This window comes from Bos indicus, chromosome 21 (genome assembly GCF_029378745.1).
Source record: "Bos indicus isolate NIAB-ARS_2022 breed Sahiwal x Tharparkar chromosome 21, NIAB-ARS_B.indTharparkar_mat_pri_1.0, whole genome shotgun sequence".
Lineage (NCBI taxonomy): Eukaryota > Metazoa > Chordata > Mammalia > Artiodactyla > Bovidae > Bos > Bos indicus.
The window spans coordinates 58826557-58842643 of NC_091780.1; the positions used below are offsets into that span (position 1 = coordinate 58826557).

The 16087-nt window shown below is 47.4% G+C and overlaps 1 protein-coding gene across 4 annotated transcripts; it reads left to right on the forward strand.

Moving 5' to 3' along the window:
• Positions 1-7: 7 nt before the first annotated feature.
• Positions 8-14508, forward strand: LOC109575482 (interferon alpha-inducible protein 27-like protein 2). 4 transcript variants are annotated; one of them, XM_019983648.2, is made up of 6 exons: positions 8-159; positions 7412-7567; positions 7949-8101; positions 12538-12567; positions 13588-13749; positions 14258-14508. In XM_019983648.2, the coding sequence occupies exons 2-6, from the start codon at positions 7495-7497 to the stop codon at positions 14485-14487; spliced, it is 648 nt and encodes a 215-aa protein (XP_019839207.2). In that variant the 5' UTR covers positions 8-159; positions 7412-7494; the 3' UTR covers positions 14488-14508. The 4 variants fall into 4 exon arrangements, with proteins under 4 accessions (XP_019839207.2, XP_070631711.1, XP_070631709.1 ...); XM_070775608.1 differs by having other exon boundaries at positions 16-159; positions 7417-7567; XM_070775609.1 differs by lacking the exon at positions 8-159 and adding an exon at positions 5302-5517.
• Positions 14509-16087: the final 1579 nt, after the last annotated feature.

The window sequence follows — 16087 nt, forward strand, 5'->3', positions numbered from 1 at the left end:
CGAAGGAAGTCCCGCCGCCATTCTAGACGCCGCACTTGATTCGCTGCGGCGCGACTGACTGCCGGACTGCGGAAGCGAGTGAAATCGGCCTCCGCTTGCAGGAGGAGAAGGGGACGACAGAGGATGAGATGGCTGGATGGCATCACTGACTCGATGGACGTGAGTCTGGGTGAACTCCGGGAGTTTGGTGATGGACAGGGAGGCCTGGCGTGCTGCAATTCATGGGGTCGCCAAGAGTAGGACACGACTGAGCGACTGAACTGAACTGAAATGTAGGTCCTCCTCCAGGGCTTAGGGAGCAAGCGCAACAGGTGAGGTTTACCCTGCTTCCTCCAGGAGACTTCTGTGCTAGCTCATGCACGGGAATGCAAGTTTTCTTGTCTTTTTGCTTTAGTTTCAGCGCACTGTGTTACGTATCGGCTGTGTGCCTGGAACCTCGCAAACGTTTTAGCGTTTAACCGACCACTCAACCATTATGGTATTCTTGCCTGGAGAATTCCATGGACAGAGGAGCCTGGCGAGCTGCAGTTCGTACGGTCGCACAGAGTCCCCAACCATCAGTGAGCAATAGGCGGAGGCATGAAAACCTGGGGAAAACAGAACCTCCAGTACAGACTGGTTGAGTTGTAAAATGGTAGTCGCTCAGTCCTGTCCGACTCTGGGCCAGCTACCCAGCTCGGGAGCGTTGCAAGGTTGTCGTGACAGAACCTTGACAAACCTTGCCCAGTTGGTGGCCAAGGGAAAAGGGACCTCACCAGAAAGAGGCTAGAAGTAGGGTCCCAGAGGTGGTACTTGGGGGCTGTCTTATGGGGTCCAAAAGATACATAGAGATTCTCAGTGGAGGCCTCCAAAAAACTAACAAAAGCATCTGTATTAGTCAGGGTTCTCCCTGGTGGCTCAGATGGTAAAGAATCTGCCTGCCATGCTGGAGACCTGAATTTGATCCCTGGGTTGGGAAGATTCCCTGGAGAAGGAAATGGCAACCTGCTCTAGTATTCTTGCCTGGGAAATCCCATGGACAGAGGAGCCTGGTGGGCTACAGTCCATGGAGTTGCAAAGAGTCAGACATGACCAAGAGACTAACACTTTCAATTTCACTTTCCCCCGAGACCCAGAATCAACAGAATACCATATATAGAGAGAGGTTTGTTTTAAGGAATTGAGTTACAGTGATTGTGGAAACTGAGTGAATCCAAGATCTGCTGAAGTAGTCCAGCAGGCTGAAGACTCAGGGAAAGCATCCTAGGCAATTAGCTCGCAGAATCCCTGCTTGCTGAGGGAAAGTCAATTTTTGTTGTATTAAGGCCTTCAACTGCTTGGCTGGGGCACACCCACACCGTAGAGGGGAATCTACTTTGCTCAAAGTCCACAGATTTAAATGTTAATGTCCTTTAGGACTTCCTGGTGGTCCAGTAGTTAAGAATCTGTCTTCCAATGCAAGGGATACAGGTTGACTCCCTGGATGAGGAACTAACGTCTCCCATGCCGTGGAGCAACAACCACACCAGTGCACTGCAATGGAGACCCAGTACACCGCAAAATTGTAATAATAATAATAATATTTTTTTAATGTTTGGTGTTGTTCAGTCACTAAGTTGTGTCCAGCAATTTGTGACCCAGTGGACTGCAGCACGCCAGGTTTCCCTGTCCTTCATTATCTCCCAGAGCTTGCTCAAACTCATGTCCATTGAGTCAGTGATGCCATCCAACCAGCTCATCCTCTGTCGCCCACTTCTCCTCCTGCCCTCAATCTTTCCCAACTTCAAGGTCTTTTCCAATGAGCTCAGATGGCCAAAGTATTGGAGCTTCAGCATCAGTCCTTCCAATGAATATTCAGGATTGATTTCCCTTAGGATTGACTGTTTTGATCTCCCTGGTGTCCAAGGGACTCTCTAGAGTCTTCTCCAGCATCACAGTTTGAAGGCATCAGTTCTTCAGCGCTCAGCCTTCTTTATGGTCCAACTCTCACATCCATCCATGACTACTGGAAAAACCATCACTTTGATTATACAGACCTTTATCGGCAAAGCAAGGTCTCTGGTTTTTAATATGCTGTCTAGATATTAAATATTAATCTCATCTAAAAACACCTTCACAAAAACATGTAGAATAATGTGTGAAAAATATCTGGGCATGATGACCCAGTCAAACTGATGAATAGAATTAACCATCAAAACATCCTTGGAGAGAAAAGGGCAGCTTTTGTTTGGATGTCCTCCCTGACCGAGACAGCTCTATTGGACAGTCAAGAGACCTCTACATACTGTACCACCTAAAGTAAAATAGCTTTTTGCACCTTTATGTCTCATGGCTCTACTCAGTTGACCCTGACGTTGCCAAAAGCAGCCATTTGGTAAGGAAGTAGAGGAAAGAAAAGCGAGGAGCAGATTCTGTCTCCCTTCCCCTTCTGAAACCTCTCCACATGAGAGCCTGAATCAAATCTAAGCTGGGGAAAGGGGAGAAGTTATGAATGACACATGAGATGGAAATTCTGACATCAGATTAAGTTTTTATGTATGCATTATTTTTTCATAATAAAACTTTTCCTGATTATTATAGATACAATGTTGAAATGACATTCTTTCTGAGTTGGTTTCAAACTGAGAAGAAAACAATAGCTGTCAAATTTCCTCACTCTGCAAAGTAAGTTGCTTGGAGAGCCTTAGACCTGGCAAGGAAGTTGTCTCAAAACCAGCTTTGTGACCCTTAGCTCAATATGTAGTTCAAAGTATAAAAGCATTGAGATTGAATTAACTTGAAATTTGTAATAATTTCCTTGCCGAATGTTGTTTCAAACATGTAACCACAGTTGAATAAAGTATAATTCAGGCTAAGAATTTGTCTCAACATCTCCTTCTTCAGGATTCCCAGAGCTTTTGCTGTGCTGAATAGCACTTGTAGCTCTGTATTAGAGAAAGAGATGTATTTTTCTTGTCTTATATTTCTTCCTAGATTGCAAACTCCTCACCAAATCCCATCAGATTTATCTTGGCATCCCCCCAAAATGTCTAATCAATGTCTGACTGACTTTGTGAGTCATAGATATTTGTTGAGTGAATGAATGAATGAATGAGTAAGCAGTTGATTCTAGCTGAGAACAGACTCTTCAACTCTACTTTTGTAGTTGAACCTGGTACCAAAAGTTACAGAGTACTGACCTGGTCAGCCATTTGTTGACAGTTCATAGCAGCTTTAATAGCTAATAGCTGAAAACCGGAAACAACCAAGATAGGTGAATGGATAAACAAACGGCAGTGTACATAATCTTTTTGCAATATATACATGTATTAAATCACATTGCACACTATAACTTACACAATGGTATACATCAATTATGTTTCAATAAAACTGGGGGAAAAACCCTGTGGATCTATATCATGGTATACTTCTCAACAATATAAAGGAACAAACTATTGATACACACAACTTCAATGGATCTAAACTGCATTATGTTGAATGAAAAAAAGCCCATCACGAAATATATAACATTCTTAAAATGACATAATTATAGACATATAAAACAGATTAGTGGTTTCAAGGGATAAGGAAAGCTGGGCCAGGGAGATAGAGGTTCAATGTGAGGCTTCAGTTAGAGAGAGGTTTGGTGGTGATGGAATAGTTCTGTATCTTGAGGCAATATTGGTTACACATGTAGTAAAATGACATACACACTCTTTCTACCAATGTTAGCTTCCTAGCTTTTAGCTTATACTATCATTACATAATATATAAGCAATGGAGTTAACTGGGTGAAGGATCCCCAGAACCCCTCTGCACGAACTTGGGAACTTCTTTAAATCTATCATTATTTGAATGTTTAACAAGTAAAGAAGAAACTACATCACCCATATATTCTTATCACAAAGTATTTAACCTGCATCTAATTCTGATTACTAAAATAATTAATACTAGTAGTAAAACAATTAATTTGCTATTCATTCTTAAAGGGAAATAATTTTGGCATTTTGTTTTAGCAGAAGGTGATGTGAAGTAATAGGGAATATCATGATGATGTGAAATAATAAGGAAAAAATATATATATATATTGATCTTTGACCCTAATGCCTAACAACAGAACTCCTAAAACCTTTGTACCAGGGATAGGTGCATCTTACAGAGAGCTCCTATATTCCTTGGAGTCTCCTGAGTGACAGAAACATCCTTTGTTCTAATGGGGTGATTCTAGCTGGGCTCCTGGATGGGAGCTGGTCACCAGAAAGACCAAGCCATGATCAGCCCCAACCCCAATCCTGCAGGGCGAGGAGAGGGATAAAAATGAAGCTAATATTCCATCACACCTACACTATGGGGCCTCCATCAACATCCCTACAATATGGAGTTCTGAGAACTGCCAATTGGGAAACAATAACACATCCACACTCTGGAAGGGTGATGCACCCCAGACTCTGCAGGGACCGCAACTCCTGTGCTCCAGCCTCATCGGAGGTATCTTTCCATCTGGCTGTTGACTTGCATCCTTTAATACTCTTTGTAGTATATCAGTAATAGCAAGGAAAGTGCTTTTCTGAGTTCCGTAAGCCTTTTGGCAAATTATAGAACCCAAGGAAGAGGTTATGTAACCGAATGTATGTCCGTGTGCCCAGCAAACAGTGGGGCCAAACAATATCAAAACGTCAGTTTGGAGCAGAGGACTGTTTCTTGCAGGGCCAGGAAGGAGACAGGTGGCTCATGCCTTAAAAATCCAGAAATCTGGAAGCTTTCAGTAAAGCCCCTTTCTAGGAAAAACGAGGGAGGGGTGTATTTGATTATTGTAACCTTCCTGATGTCAGATCCCTTGTTCTAGAGGTCAGGTCCCAGTCAGGGCACTATGTTCCTGTAAATCTCCACCAAACAAAGATTATTCTCTGTCCTGCCAAGGAAGCAGGAAGAGCAAGGTCCCAAGGTACAACTTTTGCCCTCCGAGGCTCAGGCCCTGCCTAAGAGGAGAGAAGGTACATGAAGGGGTAGGTTACCCTGCCCAGGTCAAGTACCCCATCAGGGTCCTCCCACAGTGCCCAGACCTGGTTGAGGAGGCAGATCTCAGCTGGTGGTGCCCTCAGGGCCTGGTCCCCAAACCCTGTCCAGGTATCATCATGAAGGAGCCAGGCATCCAGAACCCAGTCAGTTCTCAAGCTCCTCCGGCGCCACAGACGGGACCGGGTCCCAGACCGTGACCCAAGGTGACCACCACAGCCCTTAGGTCAAAGAGACAGTGATGGATGGTGTTTTTAATGTCACCTGTGATCGGACGATACCAGTCTTTTCTGTTTCATAGGCTGTCTTTCTAGCTATCTTCTACTGACAGGAATTTCAGAGAAACCAATCGGCCTGATTCTCCAGGTTGGGGATGTTCCTTGTGTCCTGAATTCTGCCAGGAAAGTCAACACCACGTGACACCGAGGAGGGGCTCCCGCAGCCTCTCTGCTCTTGGCCCCGTGGACAGCGTCCCGCAGTGGCTCACCAAAACTGGACATTTGCGGAAATGTTTGGCTTTGTTGTCCCAAAGCTTAAGCAGAGGTAGGGGTGGGGGAAAGACAGGGCCCTGGCTCTGGCCCCTCCTGTCCTCGTCTTGCAGGAGGGACAAGGCCTCCATTCCCAAGACACTCAAGCCCGTCCCAAGCAGAGGCCTCTTCCAACACTGATTCTGCCCCTTCCCCCGTTTTCTGCCCCTTGTTCCCTGACCCAGCTTCACACTGACATTCTCACTTCCCTCTTCTTCTTTGTTCTACCATTCAAAACATATTTATTGAGCTCTAGACCCAGGAGAAGACAGACAAATCTATGCTATTCATAAGATTTATTCCACCAGGGATAAGGGACAGAAGGGCTTCCCTGGTGCTTCAGGTGGTAAAGAATCGGTCTGTAATGCAGGAGACCTATGTTCAATCCCTGGGTCGGGAAGATCCACTGGAGGAGGGCACGGCAGCCCACTCCAGTAATCTTGCCTGGAGAATCCCCAAGGACTGAGGAGCCTGGCAGGCTACAGTCTTGGGGTCACCAACAGTCGGACACGACAGAGTGACTAACACTTCAAGGGACAAAAAGAAGTAAATATAGTAATACCACCTATTCTGTGCATGCCAGGGTGTCAGCAAACTAAGGCACATCAAGGGTAATTCACTGCCTTAGTCGCAACTAAGGATTCCTCCCCAGGCACTGGTCAGAGATGGTGCTCTTGACCATCAACCTGCTCTGCTTCCTCCGTTATTACAGATATGAGATTGGGGCTCTGTGCCATTTGTCAGTCAGGAAAAACATTTTGTAACGTAAACCTGCAAATCATGGAGGTCAGGGAAAATAAAGTTCACAAGAATTGCAGGTGAGTTTTATAAAAAGGAGTACTAAGGATTCCTCACATATCCAAGAAGGGGAATCTGAGAGGGAAAGTCATGCTCCTTCAGAAGCCCCGCCCCTCATCCTCCCATTAGCATGCAAAGGTGAGGTCTACGTGGCACCCAGCCTGGGATGAGGGGGACTCACCTCCTTCTTGGACTCTTGGGATCAGAGGTCATTCAGGGAGGGACTATTTAGCCTGCTGGAGTTCTCAACAGCCTCATTATGTGCAGGGCTTCACACACTACTCTTCGATCCCCAGCAATTACTAAGCAGGGTAAGCAGGGGCGTGGGAAGTGGGGAGGGGAGGGAGCAAAGGGACTCCAATCTCAGCCTCCCTCTCCACTTCCATTAGGACTGCTGTCCCTGTGACCAGAGCTGAGTGTGTGTGTGTGTGGGGGGGGGGGGGCTTGAGCCCACCTTTACCATGGGGTGTTGGGAACCTCTGGTCTTGTCTTGACCCAGGTTACTATGAAGCCCTGAAACTTAGACCAGGTGGGCAGTGAGCAGGGGACAGAGATGGGATGTTAGAGGTGGCCAGGATTCTGGAGATCAGGGAGCCAAGCAAAGTCATTATTAACTTCAAAACTGTGGTCTGAGCAGATTAAGCAGGTGGGCTGTAAGTGGCCCATAGGCTGCAGTGGGACAGAGGGCAGGGCTGGAACGGCAGAGAGATACCCCCCTGAAACCTTAGTGCAGCCTAAATCAGGCAGTGAAAGTGAAAGTCGCTCAGTCATGTCCGAGTCTTTGCCACCCCATGGACTATACAGTCCATGAAACTCTCCAGGCCAGAATACTGGAATGGGTAGCTTTTCCCTTCTCCAGGGATCTTCCCAACCCAGGAATTGAACCCATGTCTCCCACATTGTAGGTGGATTCTTTACCCACTGAGCCACAAGGGAAGCCCAAGAATACTGGAGTCGGTAGCCTATCTCTTCTCCAGTGAATCTTCCCAACCCAGGAATCAAACCAGGGTCTCCTGCATTGCAGGCAGATTCTTTACCATCTGAGGTATCAGGAAAGCCCGAAATCAGGCAGAGCAGTTTTATTTATTTATTTTATTTTTCTTTTTTTTCAGAGCAGTTTTAATTTCACACTCTGTTTCTAAAAAGACCGTGGTGTCCTTGGCTCCAGAACCAGTGTTTCCACACCACCTCCAGGATGTCAGCTAAAGCCATAGAGAGTGGGGAAGGCGATGCCTTGGGCCCCTTCCTGCCAGAATTGTTGTCAGAAGGTGAGTGCCCTTGGAAAAGCTCCCAAGGGTGGGTGGCCCAGAGCTTGGGGTTCCTTAACGTGAGCAGCGGGGGTCTGGGTTCTGGCCTGGTTCTGCCACCAGGTGCTCTGGGCCCATCAAGGCTCTTCCCCGTGGGCCTCAGCCTCCTGCCCTGTGCAGTCAGGACCCCCAGCTCTCCACTGGTGCTGGGCCTCCCTGTCTCTGGCTTCTCCCTGGTTCACCTCCAAGCACCCTTGACACCTCTCAGCTCAGCTTCCCCTGAGGTCCCCTCCCTACATCAGAGATCCTGGGGTCTTCAGGAAAGGGTGGAGGGGCCTGTGTGGGGTCTGTTCCCCAGCTGCCCACCACGCTTTGTGCTCCCCCATTATTTCTTTCTTCCAGAGGAAGAAGAACCTTCCCAGTCAAGCAACCAGGCCTCTGATGGCTCTTCTCCTGGGGAGGCACCACAGGGGCCACGTCAGGGGTCAGATGGCTCTGGCTCTGACCCCACAGATCCCCCCAAGTCGAAAGGCAGCAATGTCTACGATTATGCAGGTAACGGGTCTCTGAGCACCAATCCTCGGATCCTCACCCCACACCCACTGCTCAGCTCTACCTGCTAAGTTGTCAGTGTAAGGACAGTCTTCCTGATGGAATCTCTCTGACACACTGTCAGAAAAAAGCCACACTGTACACAGGAGATGAAATAAATGATGCTCTAGAACCAGAGGGACCGCACTTCAGGGTTTAGCTCTGCCTCTGACTTGCTGAGTGACCCAGAGCCAGTCACTTGGCCTCTCTGGACCTTCATAGGTTTGTTTTTAAGCTCAGGGGTAAGGTGAGGTCACTCTCAGGGGTCTCTCAGTGTTGGGTCATCTCCAATAAGGTGGGGCAGAGGTGCTGCTCAGGTTAGATGCCTGACAGCCGGCAGGCCCGGTCTCAGGCACGCTCCTTGCCGATCAGAGTTCACTGCCCATGCCTGCCCTGTTGCCCCACAGCACCCAAGGCAGGTAAGTTTCATTTCTCCATTTGTGCTCCTCCCTTGATACCCCAGGGCCTGGTCACTAATGTCCTCCCAGAACACACCTTCCAAGAGCAGAGTCACCTCTAATGTGGGGCAGCCTAGTGCCAGGGCACCAAAGGTACATGTATGTTTTTTCTTAAATCAGGTGATAATACACTATAGAATTTAATTTGCCAAGATGAGAGTTTGTCAGCATAGGTTGAATAGTGTTAACTACATTTGCATTGTTGAGTACTTGATCTCTAGAATTCTTTGCATTTCTCAAAACTGAAACTCTGTACATGTTAAACATTAATTATCTGTCTCCTCCTGCTCCCAGCTCCTGGAAACCACAATTCTTTCTATTTCTAAAATTTGAGTAAGGTAATCTAATTTCCATGTCAGCGGTTTATTTCACTTAGCATAAGGCCCTAGGTTCACCCATACGACATAGCTTCCTCTTTAATGCAGAATGGTATTCCCTTGTGGTCTCTAGCACGTGGTGATGATCCATTTATCCATCGATGGACACTTAGATTGCTTCCACTTCTTGACAACTGTGAAAAATGCAGCTATGAACATGCAGTGCAAATCTCTCTTCAAGACCCTGTTTTCAATTTCTTAAATCATATCCAGAAATCGGCTTGCTGCTGGATCATATGATTTTCTATTTTAATGTTTTCAGGAACTGCCATAGTGTTCTCCATAGCTCTTGCACCATTTTACATTCCTACCAACAGTGTACAAGACCCTAATGATGACTGAATTTGAGCATCTTTCCTAATGCTTGTTAGCCATTTGTATCTCTTTAGGAAATTGCCTATTTGAATTCTTTGCCAATCTTAAACCGAGTTCTTTGAGTTCTCTCTCATAGGAATTCTATCTACCACACCTTGAATATTAGTCCCTTACTAGATACATGATGGAGAAGGCAATGGCACCCCACTCCAGTACTCTTGTCTGAAAATCCTATGGACGGAGGAGCCTGGTGGGCTCCCATCTCTGGGGTTGCACAGAGTTGGACACGACTGAAGCGACTTAGCAGCAGATACGTGATTTGCCAAGGTTTTCTCCCATTCTATCAGTTGCCTTTCCACTGTGTGGATTGTGTCTTGATGTAGATCATTATGGGTGCTATAACAAAATGCCATAACTTAGGTGTCTTAAAAAGAACAGAAATTTGTTTTTCACTTTTGTATAGCCTAGGAAGTCACAGATTAGGACACCGGTAGACTGTGTGTTGTGAGAGCTCACTTCCTAGACAGCCATCCCTGTAAGCTTCTATGCTGGGAGGAACAAAGGAACTGGCAGGGGAATGGGGTGGAGGAGTCTCTCTCATAAGGAAACTGATCTCAACCAAGAGGGCTCTGGCTTCAAGACTGAATCACCTCCTAGAAGCTCCCCTCCTAACACCATCACACGGGGTATTAGGTTTCAACCTGTGAAAATACAGGAACACAAACATTCAGATCATAACATGACTTTGCATGCACAAAGATATGCTTCATTCATATTTCTTTTTCTGAAATTCACCTTCAGAGCTTCCTTGTTCCCAAGCCAGTACTTCTTGGCATGTTGGGAGATGGCAGAGAAGGAGGATTTACACTTGACTTTAAAACACTCAAAAAGTAGAAACGATAGAGAATCATACTGCCTTGTGGAAAATTCTGTGGCAGCAGGAGCGCAGTAGACTCACATTGAGTCTTTAGGTGGAGGTGGCTCAGGAATATTGGGAATGTGTGGCAGAGTCTGGAAGATGTTCCTGGATTTGTCAGGCAAGAGATTGAATGCTGAGGGCTGGGCAATGGCTTCTATTCTTTCCCCAGGATAGAAGCAGAAGCCAGATCAACGAGAGCCTCCTCATCCTCACTAAGGAGGTGAACTTTCGCCTGTGGGCACCGGGGCCAAGGAGGGACCCCAACACCTTCACTCTTCTCTGTACCCAGCAGCCAATAGATGTGTCTCATTCTGTGTGTTGCCCCCCATCTCTAATCCTGGACAAGGAGAGGTGATGCCCACGAGGGTGGCAGCGGTGGAGTCAGAGAGATCGGAGCGAGGCAGCCACAAGCCAGGAGTTGTCAGCAAGCACTAGACAGTGATGTTGAAACAGTCAAGGAAAGATCCTCCCCTGGAGCCTTCAGAGAGAGCCTGGTTCTGCCTACACCTCCAACCTCCAGAATCGGGAGAACATGAGAGAATGAACAGAGCTTGTGGTCATTAGTTACTGCAGCCTCAGGAAACAAATGTGGGCAAATCTCATTTTATTGGAGTTTGCAGATACTCTTTTTTTTTTTTTTTTTTAACAATTTGAAGGCTTGTAGCAACCAAGAGTTGGCAGAGTTGGTTCATATTTTTAGCAATAAAGTATTTTTAACTTAAGATATACACATTTTTTAATACATAAGGGCATTGCTCACTTAGTAGACTCCAGCATATTGTAAACATAACTTTTATATGCAATGGGGAACTAAAAAATCATCTGATAATTGCTTTATTGCAGTAACCTGGAACTGAATCCCTAGCACTCCAAGTTGTGTCTGGACAGAGATCAAAAATCTCATTGCGGTTGAGGAACTGTTGAAAGCTATATTGGAATCAGAATCTGTGAAAGGAGGAGCTGGGAGTTTCTAGAGGGGTGCTGAAATTGATCGCAGGGAGGAGGCAATGTTTGTCAGTGACAAGATCTAGGGCCCCACTGTCCAACAGAGCTTTCTGCAGTGATGACCATGAACTTTGTGTGATCCAAGACAGTAGCTATTAGCCATGTTTGACTAATGAGAACTGGGTCATGTGACCCAGAAACTGAGTTGTAATCTTTATTTTATTGTAATTCACTGTGGCTCAGTTGGTAAGATATCTGCCTACAATGTGGGAAATCTGGGTTCGATCCCTGGGTTGGAAGATCCCCTGGAGAAGGGAAAGGCTACCCACTCCAGTATTTTGGCCTGGAGAATTCCATGGACTGTATAGTCCATGGGATCACAAGGAGTCAGACAGGACTGAACGACTATCTCTTTCACTTTCAAGATTTAAGTAGCACACATAGCTAGTGCTTCCCATAGCAGGCAGCATAGGTATAGGGTATGACCTTGGGTGTGTATGGCATAGAGTCTAAGATCCTTGGAAGTAGGGAGGTGAGAACTGAAAGACCAGGTTGTTAGAAATTTCATCTGTGCAGAAATGGAAGCCCTCAAGACAAGTCAGGGCTCCTGATGGACAGAGAGGCGTTGGTGAGCCAGGAGCTACAACCTTCCAGAAATGACTGGGGGCCCAAGGCTGATTTTGCACCTTTTCCTCCTAGCCTAGCATCAAGGCTCCTTTTCCTGGGGAGCTGGCTGAGCTCACTCCCACAGTTCCAGAAATCTCTGTAACACCTGGTCTCTACTGCCGAACTCCCCAGTCCCTGCTGCGGTCAGGTGTCCCTGCCAGACCCAAGAGCTCTGAGCAATTCAGTGTGGTACAGGCTTGCTGGAATCCAGTGTGGCCAGGGGCTCCAGCCTCAAGGCAGCACACACATTTCCTGATGGGGGAGTCAGGGATGCTTTGTGCAGAAAGTCACAAGTAGGCTGAGCCCTGGAGGACAGGGTGCTTCCACTCAAGCTATATCCTTGGAAGGGCATAGGGTGTCTGAAAGATGAACAAATCAGAACAGTCAAATTTATTCCATTGCAAATAAAATCAGCATGCTTTTCTGACTTCTTTTTTTTTCTTTTTGAGAAAATGATACTGAAGGTATTAAAGTTAAGGAGCAGTATGAAACCGTTTCAAGGCAGGTTGTGCTCCCCTCTGGAGCATCACAGAGCTCTGGACTCTTTTCCATCCTCCTCCGATTCCTGGACTATCAGGCTACTATGTAAAAGCAGAGAGCCACACAGGGGCTGCTCTGTCCTGTGATCCCAACTCCAGGGAACCCTTCCCACTGGGACAGCAGCAGAGACGTAGGGGAAGGCAAATGCTGGCTATTCATGGGACTTCTTTCTGTCTACAGGTAAGACTGCCGTAGCCGTGATCGGAGGAGGTGAGTCTCTTTGTAAAGCAACTCAAGGCCCCATGTGCCCCTGTCCCTGGGCGCCTGGGAGAGTCTGGCCTTGACTGAGTCCAAGATTGCCTTGAGCTTCGAGACCTGGGTGGTAGGGGTGGGGTGGAAGTGGTCAGAGGTGGAATTCTTGAGGTAACAAGAACCTTGCCAAGAAGGAACCAAAGCAAAGCCATTCACATCACCCACTGCCAATCTCAGCTTCTCCCGAGTGCAAACTGTGGGAACCCAGGCAAGGCGTTAGAGCTATCTGAATCTGTGATATCTCCCCAGAAAGCCGGGGCATGGTTTCTTGCAAAGGCTTGTAGGAAATGTGTGAGCTGAACTGTGTGTATTCCTCAGAACTGCTCTGTAATCCTTGGAGCCCATCCAGTGAGCCCAGTTAGGGTCATCCACTGGTGAGGGTCATTCACTGGTGAGGGTCATTTGTGGTGGCTGGAATCAAAGAAAATCAAACATTTATGTCACACCAGCCAGTCTCAAGTGCTCAGTGCCACATGTGTCCACCATGTGGACGGTGTAGACATAGAAGGTTCCAGGTTGCAGAAGGTTCTATGCCTGCACCATCTGAGATGTAGGGACCCAGGGGAATGCTCACCAGTGGCCTCGGGCCAGAGGTCAGAAGCTTCCACCCAGCACCTTTTCAGAAGAGCAGTTCTGTCCTCATACTGTGGGCCTGTGCTTGCGTGAAAGACACCAGTTCCCCGTCAAACCCCTGCTTGTTTCAACTTTATTTTATAAAGGGCGAACTAAAGCCCAGGGAGGGCTCCTGAGGTTCCCAGGAACACAGCTAAAATGAGGCACAAACAGGCCTGGGATTAAGGTTTTTGGAGGGGTTCCCCCTACCCACGTGTGTCCATATCTACAGCCTTCCCTTGCCTTGGACGCCGAGGCTCTCAGGAGAGCAAAGTGGACCCTTCACCTCATGTCACAGGAAGGTGTCAGGGAGATCTAGGGAGTCGGTCCCATGGGGCTAACCCCAAATCTCCCCTCTCCCTACAGCCCTAGCCGTGGGGTCTGTTCCCGTGGTGCTGGGTGCCATGGGCTTCACCGGGGCTGGAATCGCCGCCTCCTCCATCGCGGCCAAGATGATGTCAGCGGCCGCCGTGGCTAATGGGGGCGGAGTTGCCGCCGGCAGCCTGGTGGCCACTCTCCAGTCCGTGGGTAGGTGTCCGGGCAGGAGGATGGGGAGGGTGTGACAAACCAGCTCAGGATTCAGGCACGAGGAGGGCCTCTGTGCTTCTTCCAGCTTCGTGGTCATCAGGGTCCCTGGTCCTCTGTGTCACCCTCATTGTCCCCTCTTCTAGTTGGGAATACGGTTGGTGGGATGAGTGGCGTGCAGCTCAGGAGGTGGGCATTCCTCCTCAACCCTACATGTAGGTCCCCTCCCTGGGCCCAGCCTGGTGCTGTGGAGGGAGGGGCAGCCTGTCGTTTCTCAGAGGATCTGTCCTGTCGCTGATAGACTGACCATCAGAGTTCATGTTTCCTCTTTGGGCAGCCATGTGCAGCATCCCAGACATCCTGGGGTATCAGGAAGTAGAGGAGGGAACAAAGGTGGGATGTCTATTTCTTGGGCCTCCAGATGGTCCTGGGATTTCTGATTCCCACAGCCTTGCCGGGGGCTGCTGGGCCTGCCTGTCCCTTTGTGCTCTAACCTCGTCCTCTTTTCCAGGGGCAGCTGGACTTTCCACATCATCCAACATCCTCCTGGGCTCTGCTGGGGCAAAAATTGGGGCATCGTGTTGGGATGCAATAAAGAAGGCCTTTTCTCCATCAGGATCCAGTACTGAAGAAGAGAGTGATTCCCATGCTGGAGACGACCCTCCAGGGCCTCAGGATGTCAGTCCCCCAAATGACAAGCCCTCTGCCTCCCAAAATGCTTCAAAGAATCATAAGAAGTAAAAGCAAGATGCTGTGACCTTTCATGAGTGTCCCTACTGGGGTCTTATTTATCAGACAGGGTGCAGGGCATCTGTAGAGCCACTGGTGACAGGATATGGGCCAAGAACTCTGTAAGAATGGGCAGTGATATCCATGACAGGAAGCCAGGTCTGTTTCCACTCTATTGTGACCAAAAGTGAAAGTGTTATTCAATCAGTCGTGTCTGACTATTTGCGGTCCCATGGACTGTAGCCGGCAAGGCTCCTCTGTCCATGCAATTGTCCAGGCAAGAATCCTGGAGTAGGTTGCCATTCCTTTCTTCAGCAAATCTTCCCGACCCACGGATAGAAACTGGGTCTTCCACATTGCAGGAAGATTCTTTCTCATCTGAGCCACTAAGTGGGGCAATCTTGTGGGTTTGAGCCCTTAACCCATGGGGTTAACTCTAGTTTTTCTTAGAATCAAGTTAAATTCCAGGACACCCAGCTGCTATCCATAGACAACTGGATTTTCTTGTAAAGAAATCCACACGTCTGACGTCCAAAGTCGTCTGAGTGGCCATGATACTGAAAAACTCTGTTTTCTCACTCAGATGGTAAGAGTAATTTATGTCTGCGACATCGTAAATTACCTAGAGTTTTGCCCAGACTTCCAAAGTTGCTCCAAGTACCATACATCACAAACACAGATACAGGGACTTCCCTGGTGGTCCAGTGCTTAAGAATCCACCTTCCAATGCAGGAGACATTGGTCAGAGAATTGGTCGATTCCTGGTCAGGGAACTAAGACCCCACATGCTTGGGGCAACTGAGCCCCCAAGATTCACCTACTGAGCCCATGTGCCCTGGAACCCATGGTCTGAGACAAGAAAACCCACCACAGTGAGCAGCCTGAGCAGCACCACTAGAGAAAGCCTGCACAGCAATGAAACTCAATACAGCCAAAGAGAAATAAACTAAATAATGAAAAAGATATGTACATGCAGTTAAATGTAATTCAAATAGCAAGTTTGACTTTATGTGACATTTTACCAGAAAAACAAACAAGCAAAAGAAAAACATATGTACATGTTAAAACACCAAACAGTATCTTCCCTTACTACTGCGTTGTCAAATTCCTTCTTAATAATACCTAAGGAACAGTTACCCATATTGACAAATATAAATCTATATAACCAAGGACAGATCTAGGATTTAGGGGTTTGAGATTAAAGTAATTGGAAAGAGAAAACTCTAAAAAATATAATAGAGAATTACAATCTAAAATGCCAATAGCACTAAAATGTCATTCAGAAACAAGGGAAGGCGGGAGAGGAAAGACAATTTGGAAGGAGTCTGTAGTCTTAACCTGTTACTCTTAGAATATCATACTTTTGCAAATAGTAATGATAGCAATGCTAGCGTACTACAGAATTGTTCTCAGGAATTCTCCTGGGCAGAACCAGTGCAAATGAGGGTCCCTGAACTCAGGCTTCTTTCAGTTCAGTTCACTTCAGTCGCTCAGTCATGTCCAGTGTTTTGCACCCCCATGGACTGCAACACGCCAGGCCTCCCTGTCCATCACCAACTCCTGGAGTTTACTCAAACTCATGTCCATCCAGTTAGTGATGCCACCCAAACAA

Coding starts and splice junctions, on each gene's coding strand:
- LOC109575482 (XM_019983648.2), top strand. CDS start 7,495: ATGTCAGCTAAAGCCATAGAGAGTGGGGAAGGCGATGCCTTGGGCCCC. Junction 8,102..12,537: donor CAATGTCTACGATTATGCAG/GTAACGGGTCTC, acceptor TTCTGTCTACAG/GTAAGACTGCCGTAGCCGTG. Junction 13,750..14,257: donor GGCCACTCTCCAGTCCGTGG/GTAGGTGTCCGG, acceptor CCTCTTTTCCAG/GGGCAGCTGGACTTTCCACA.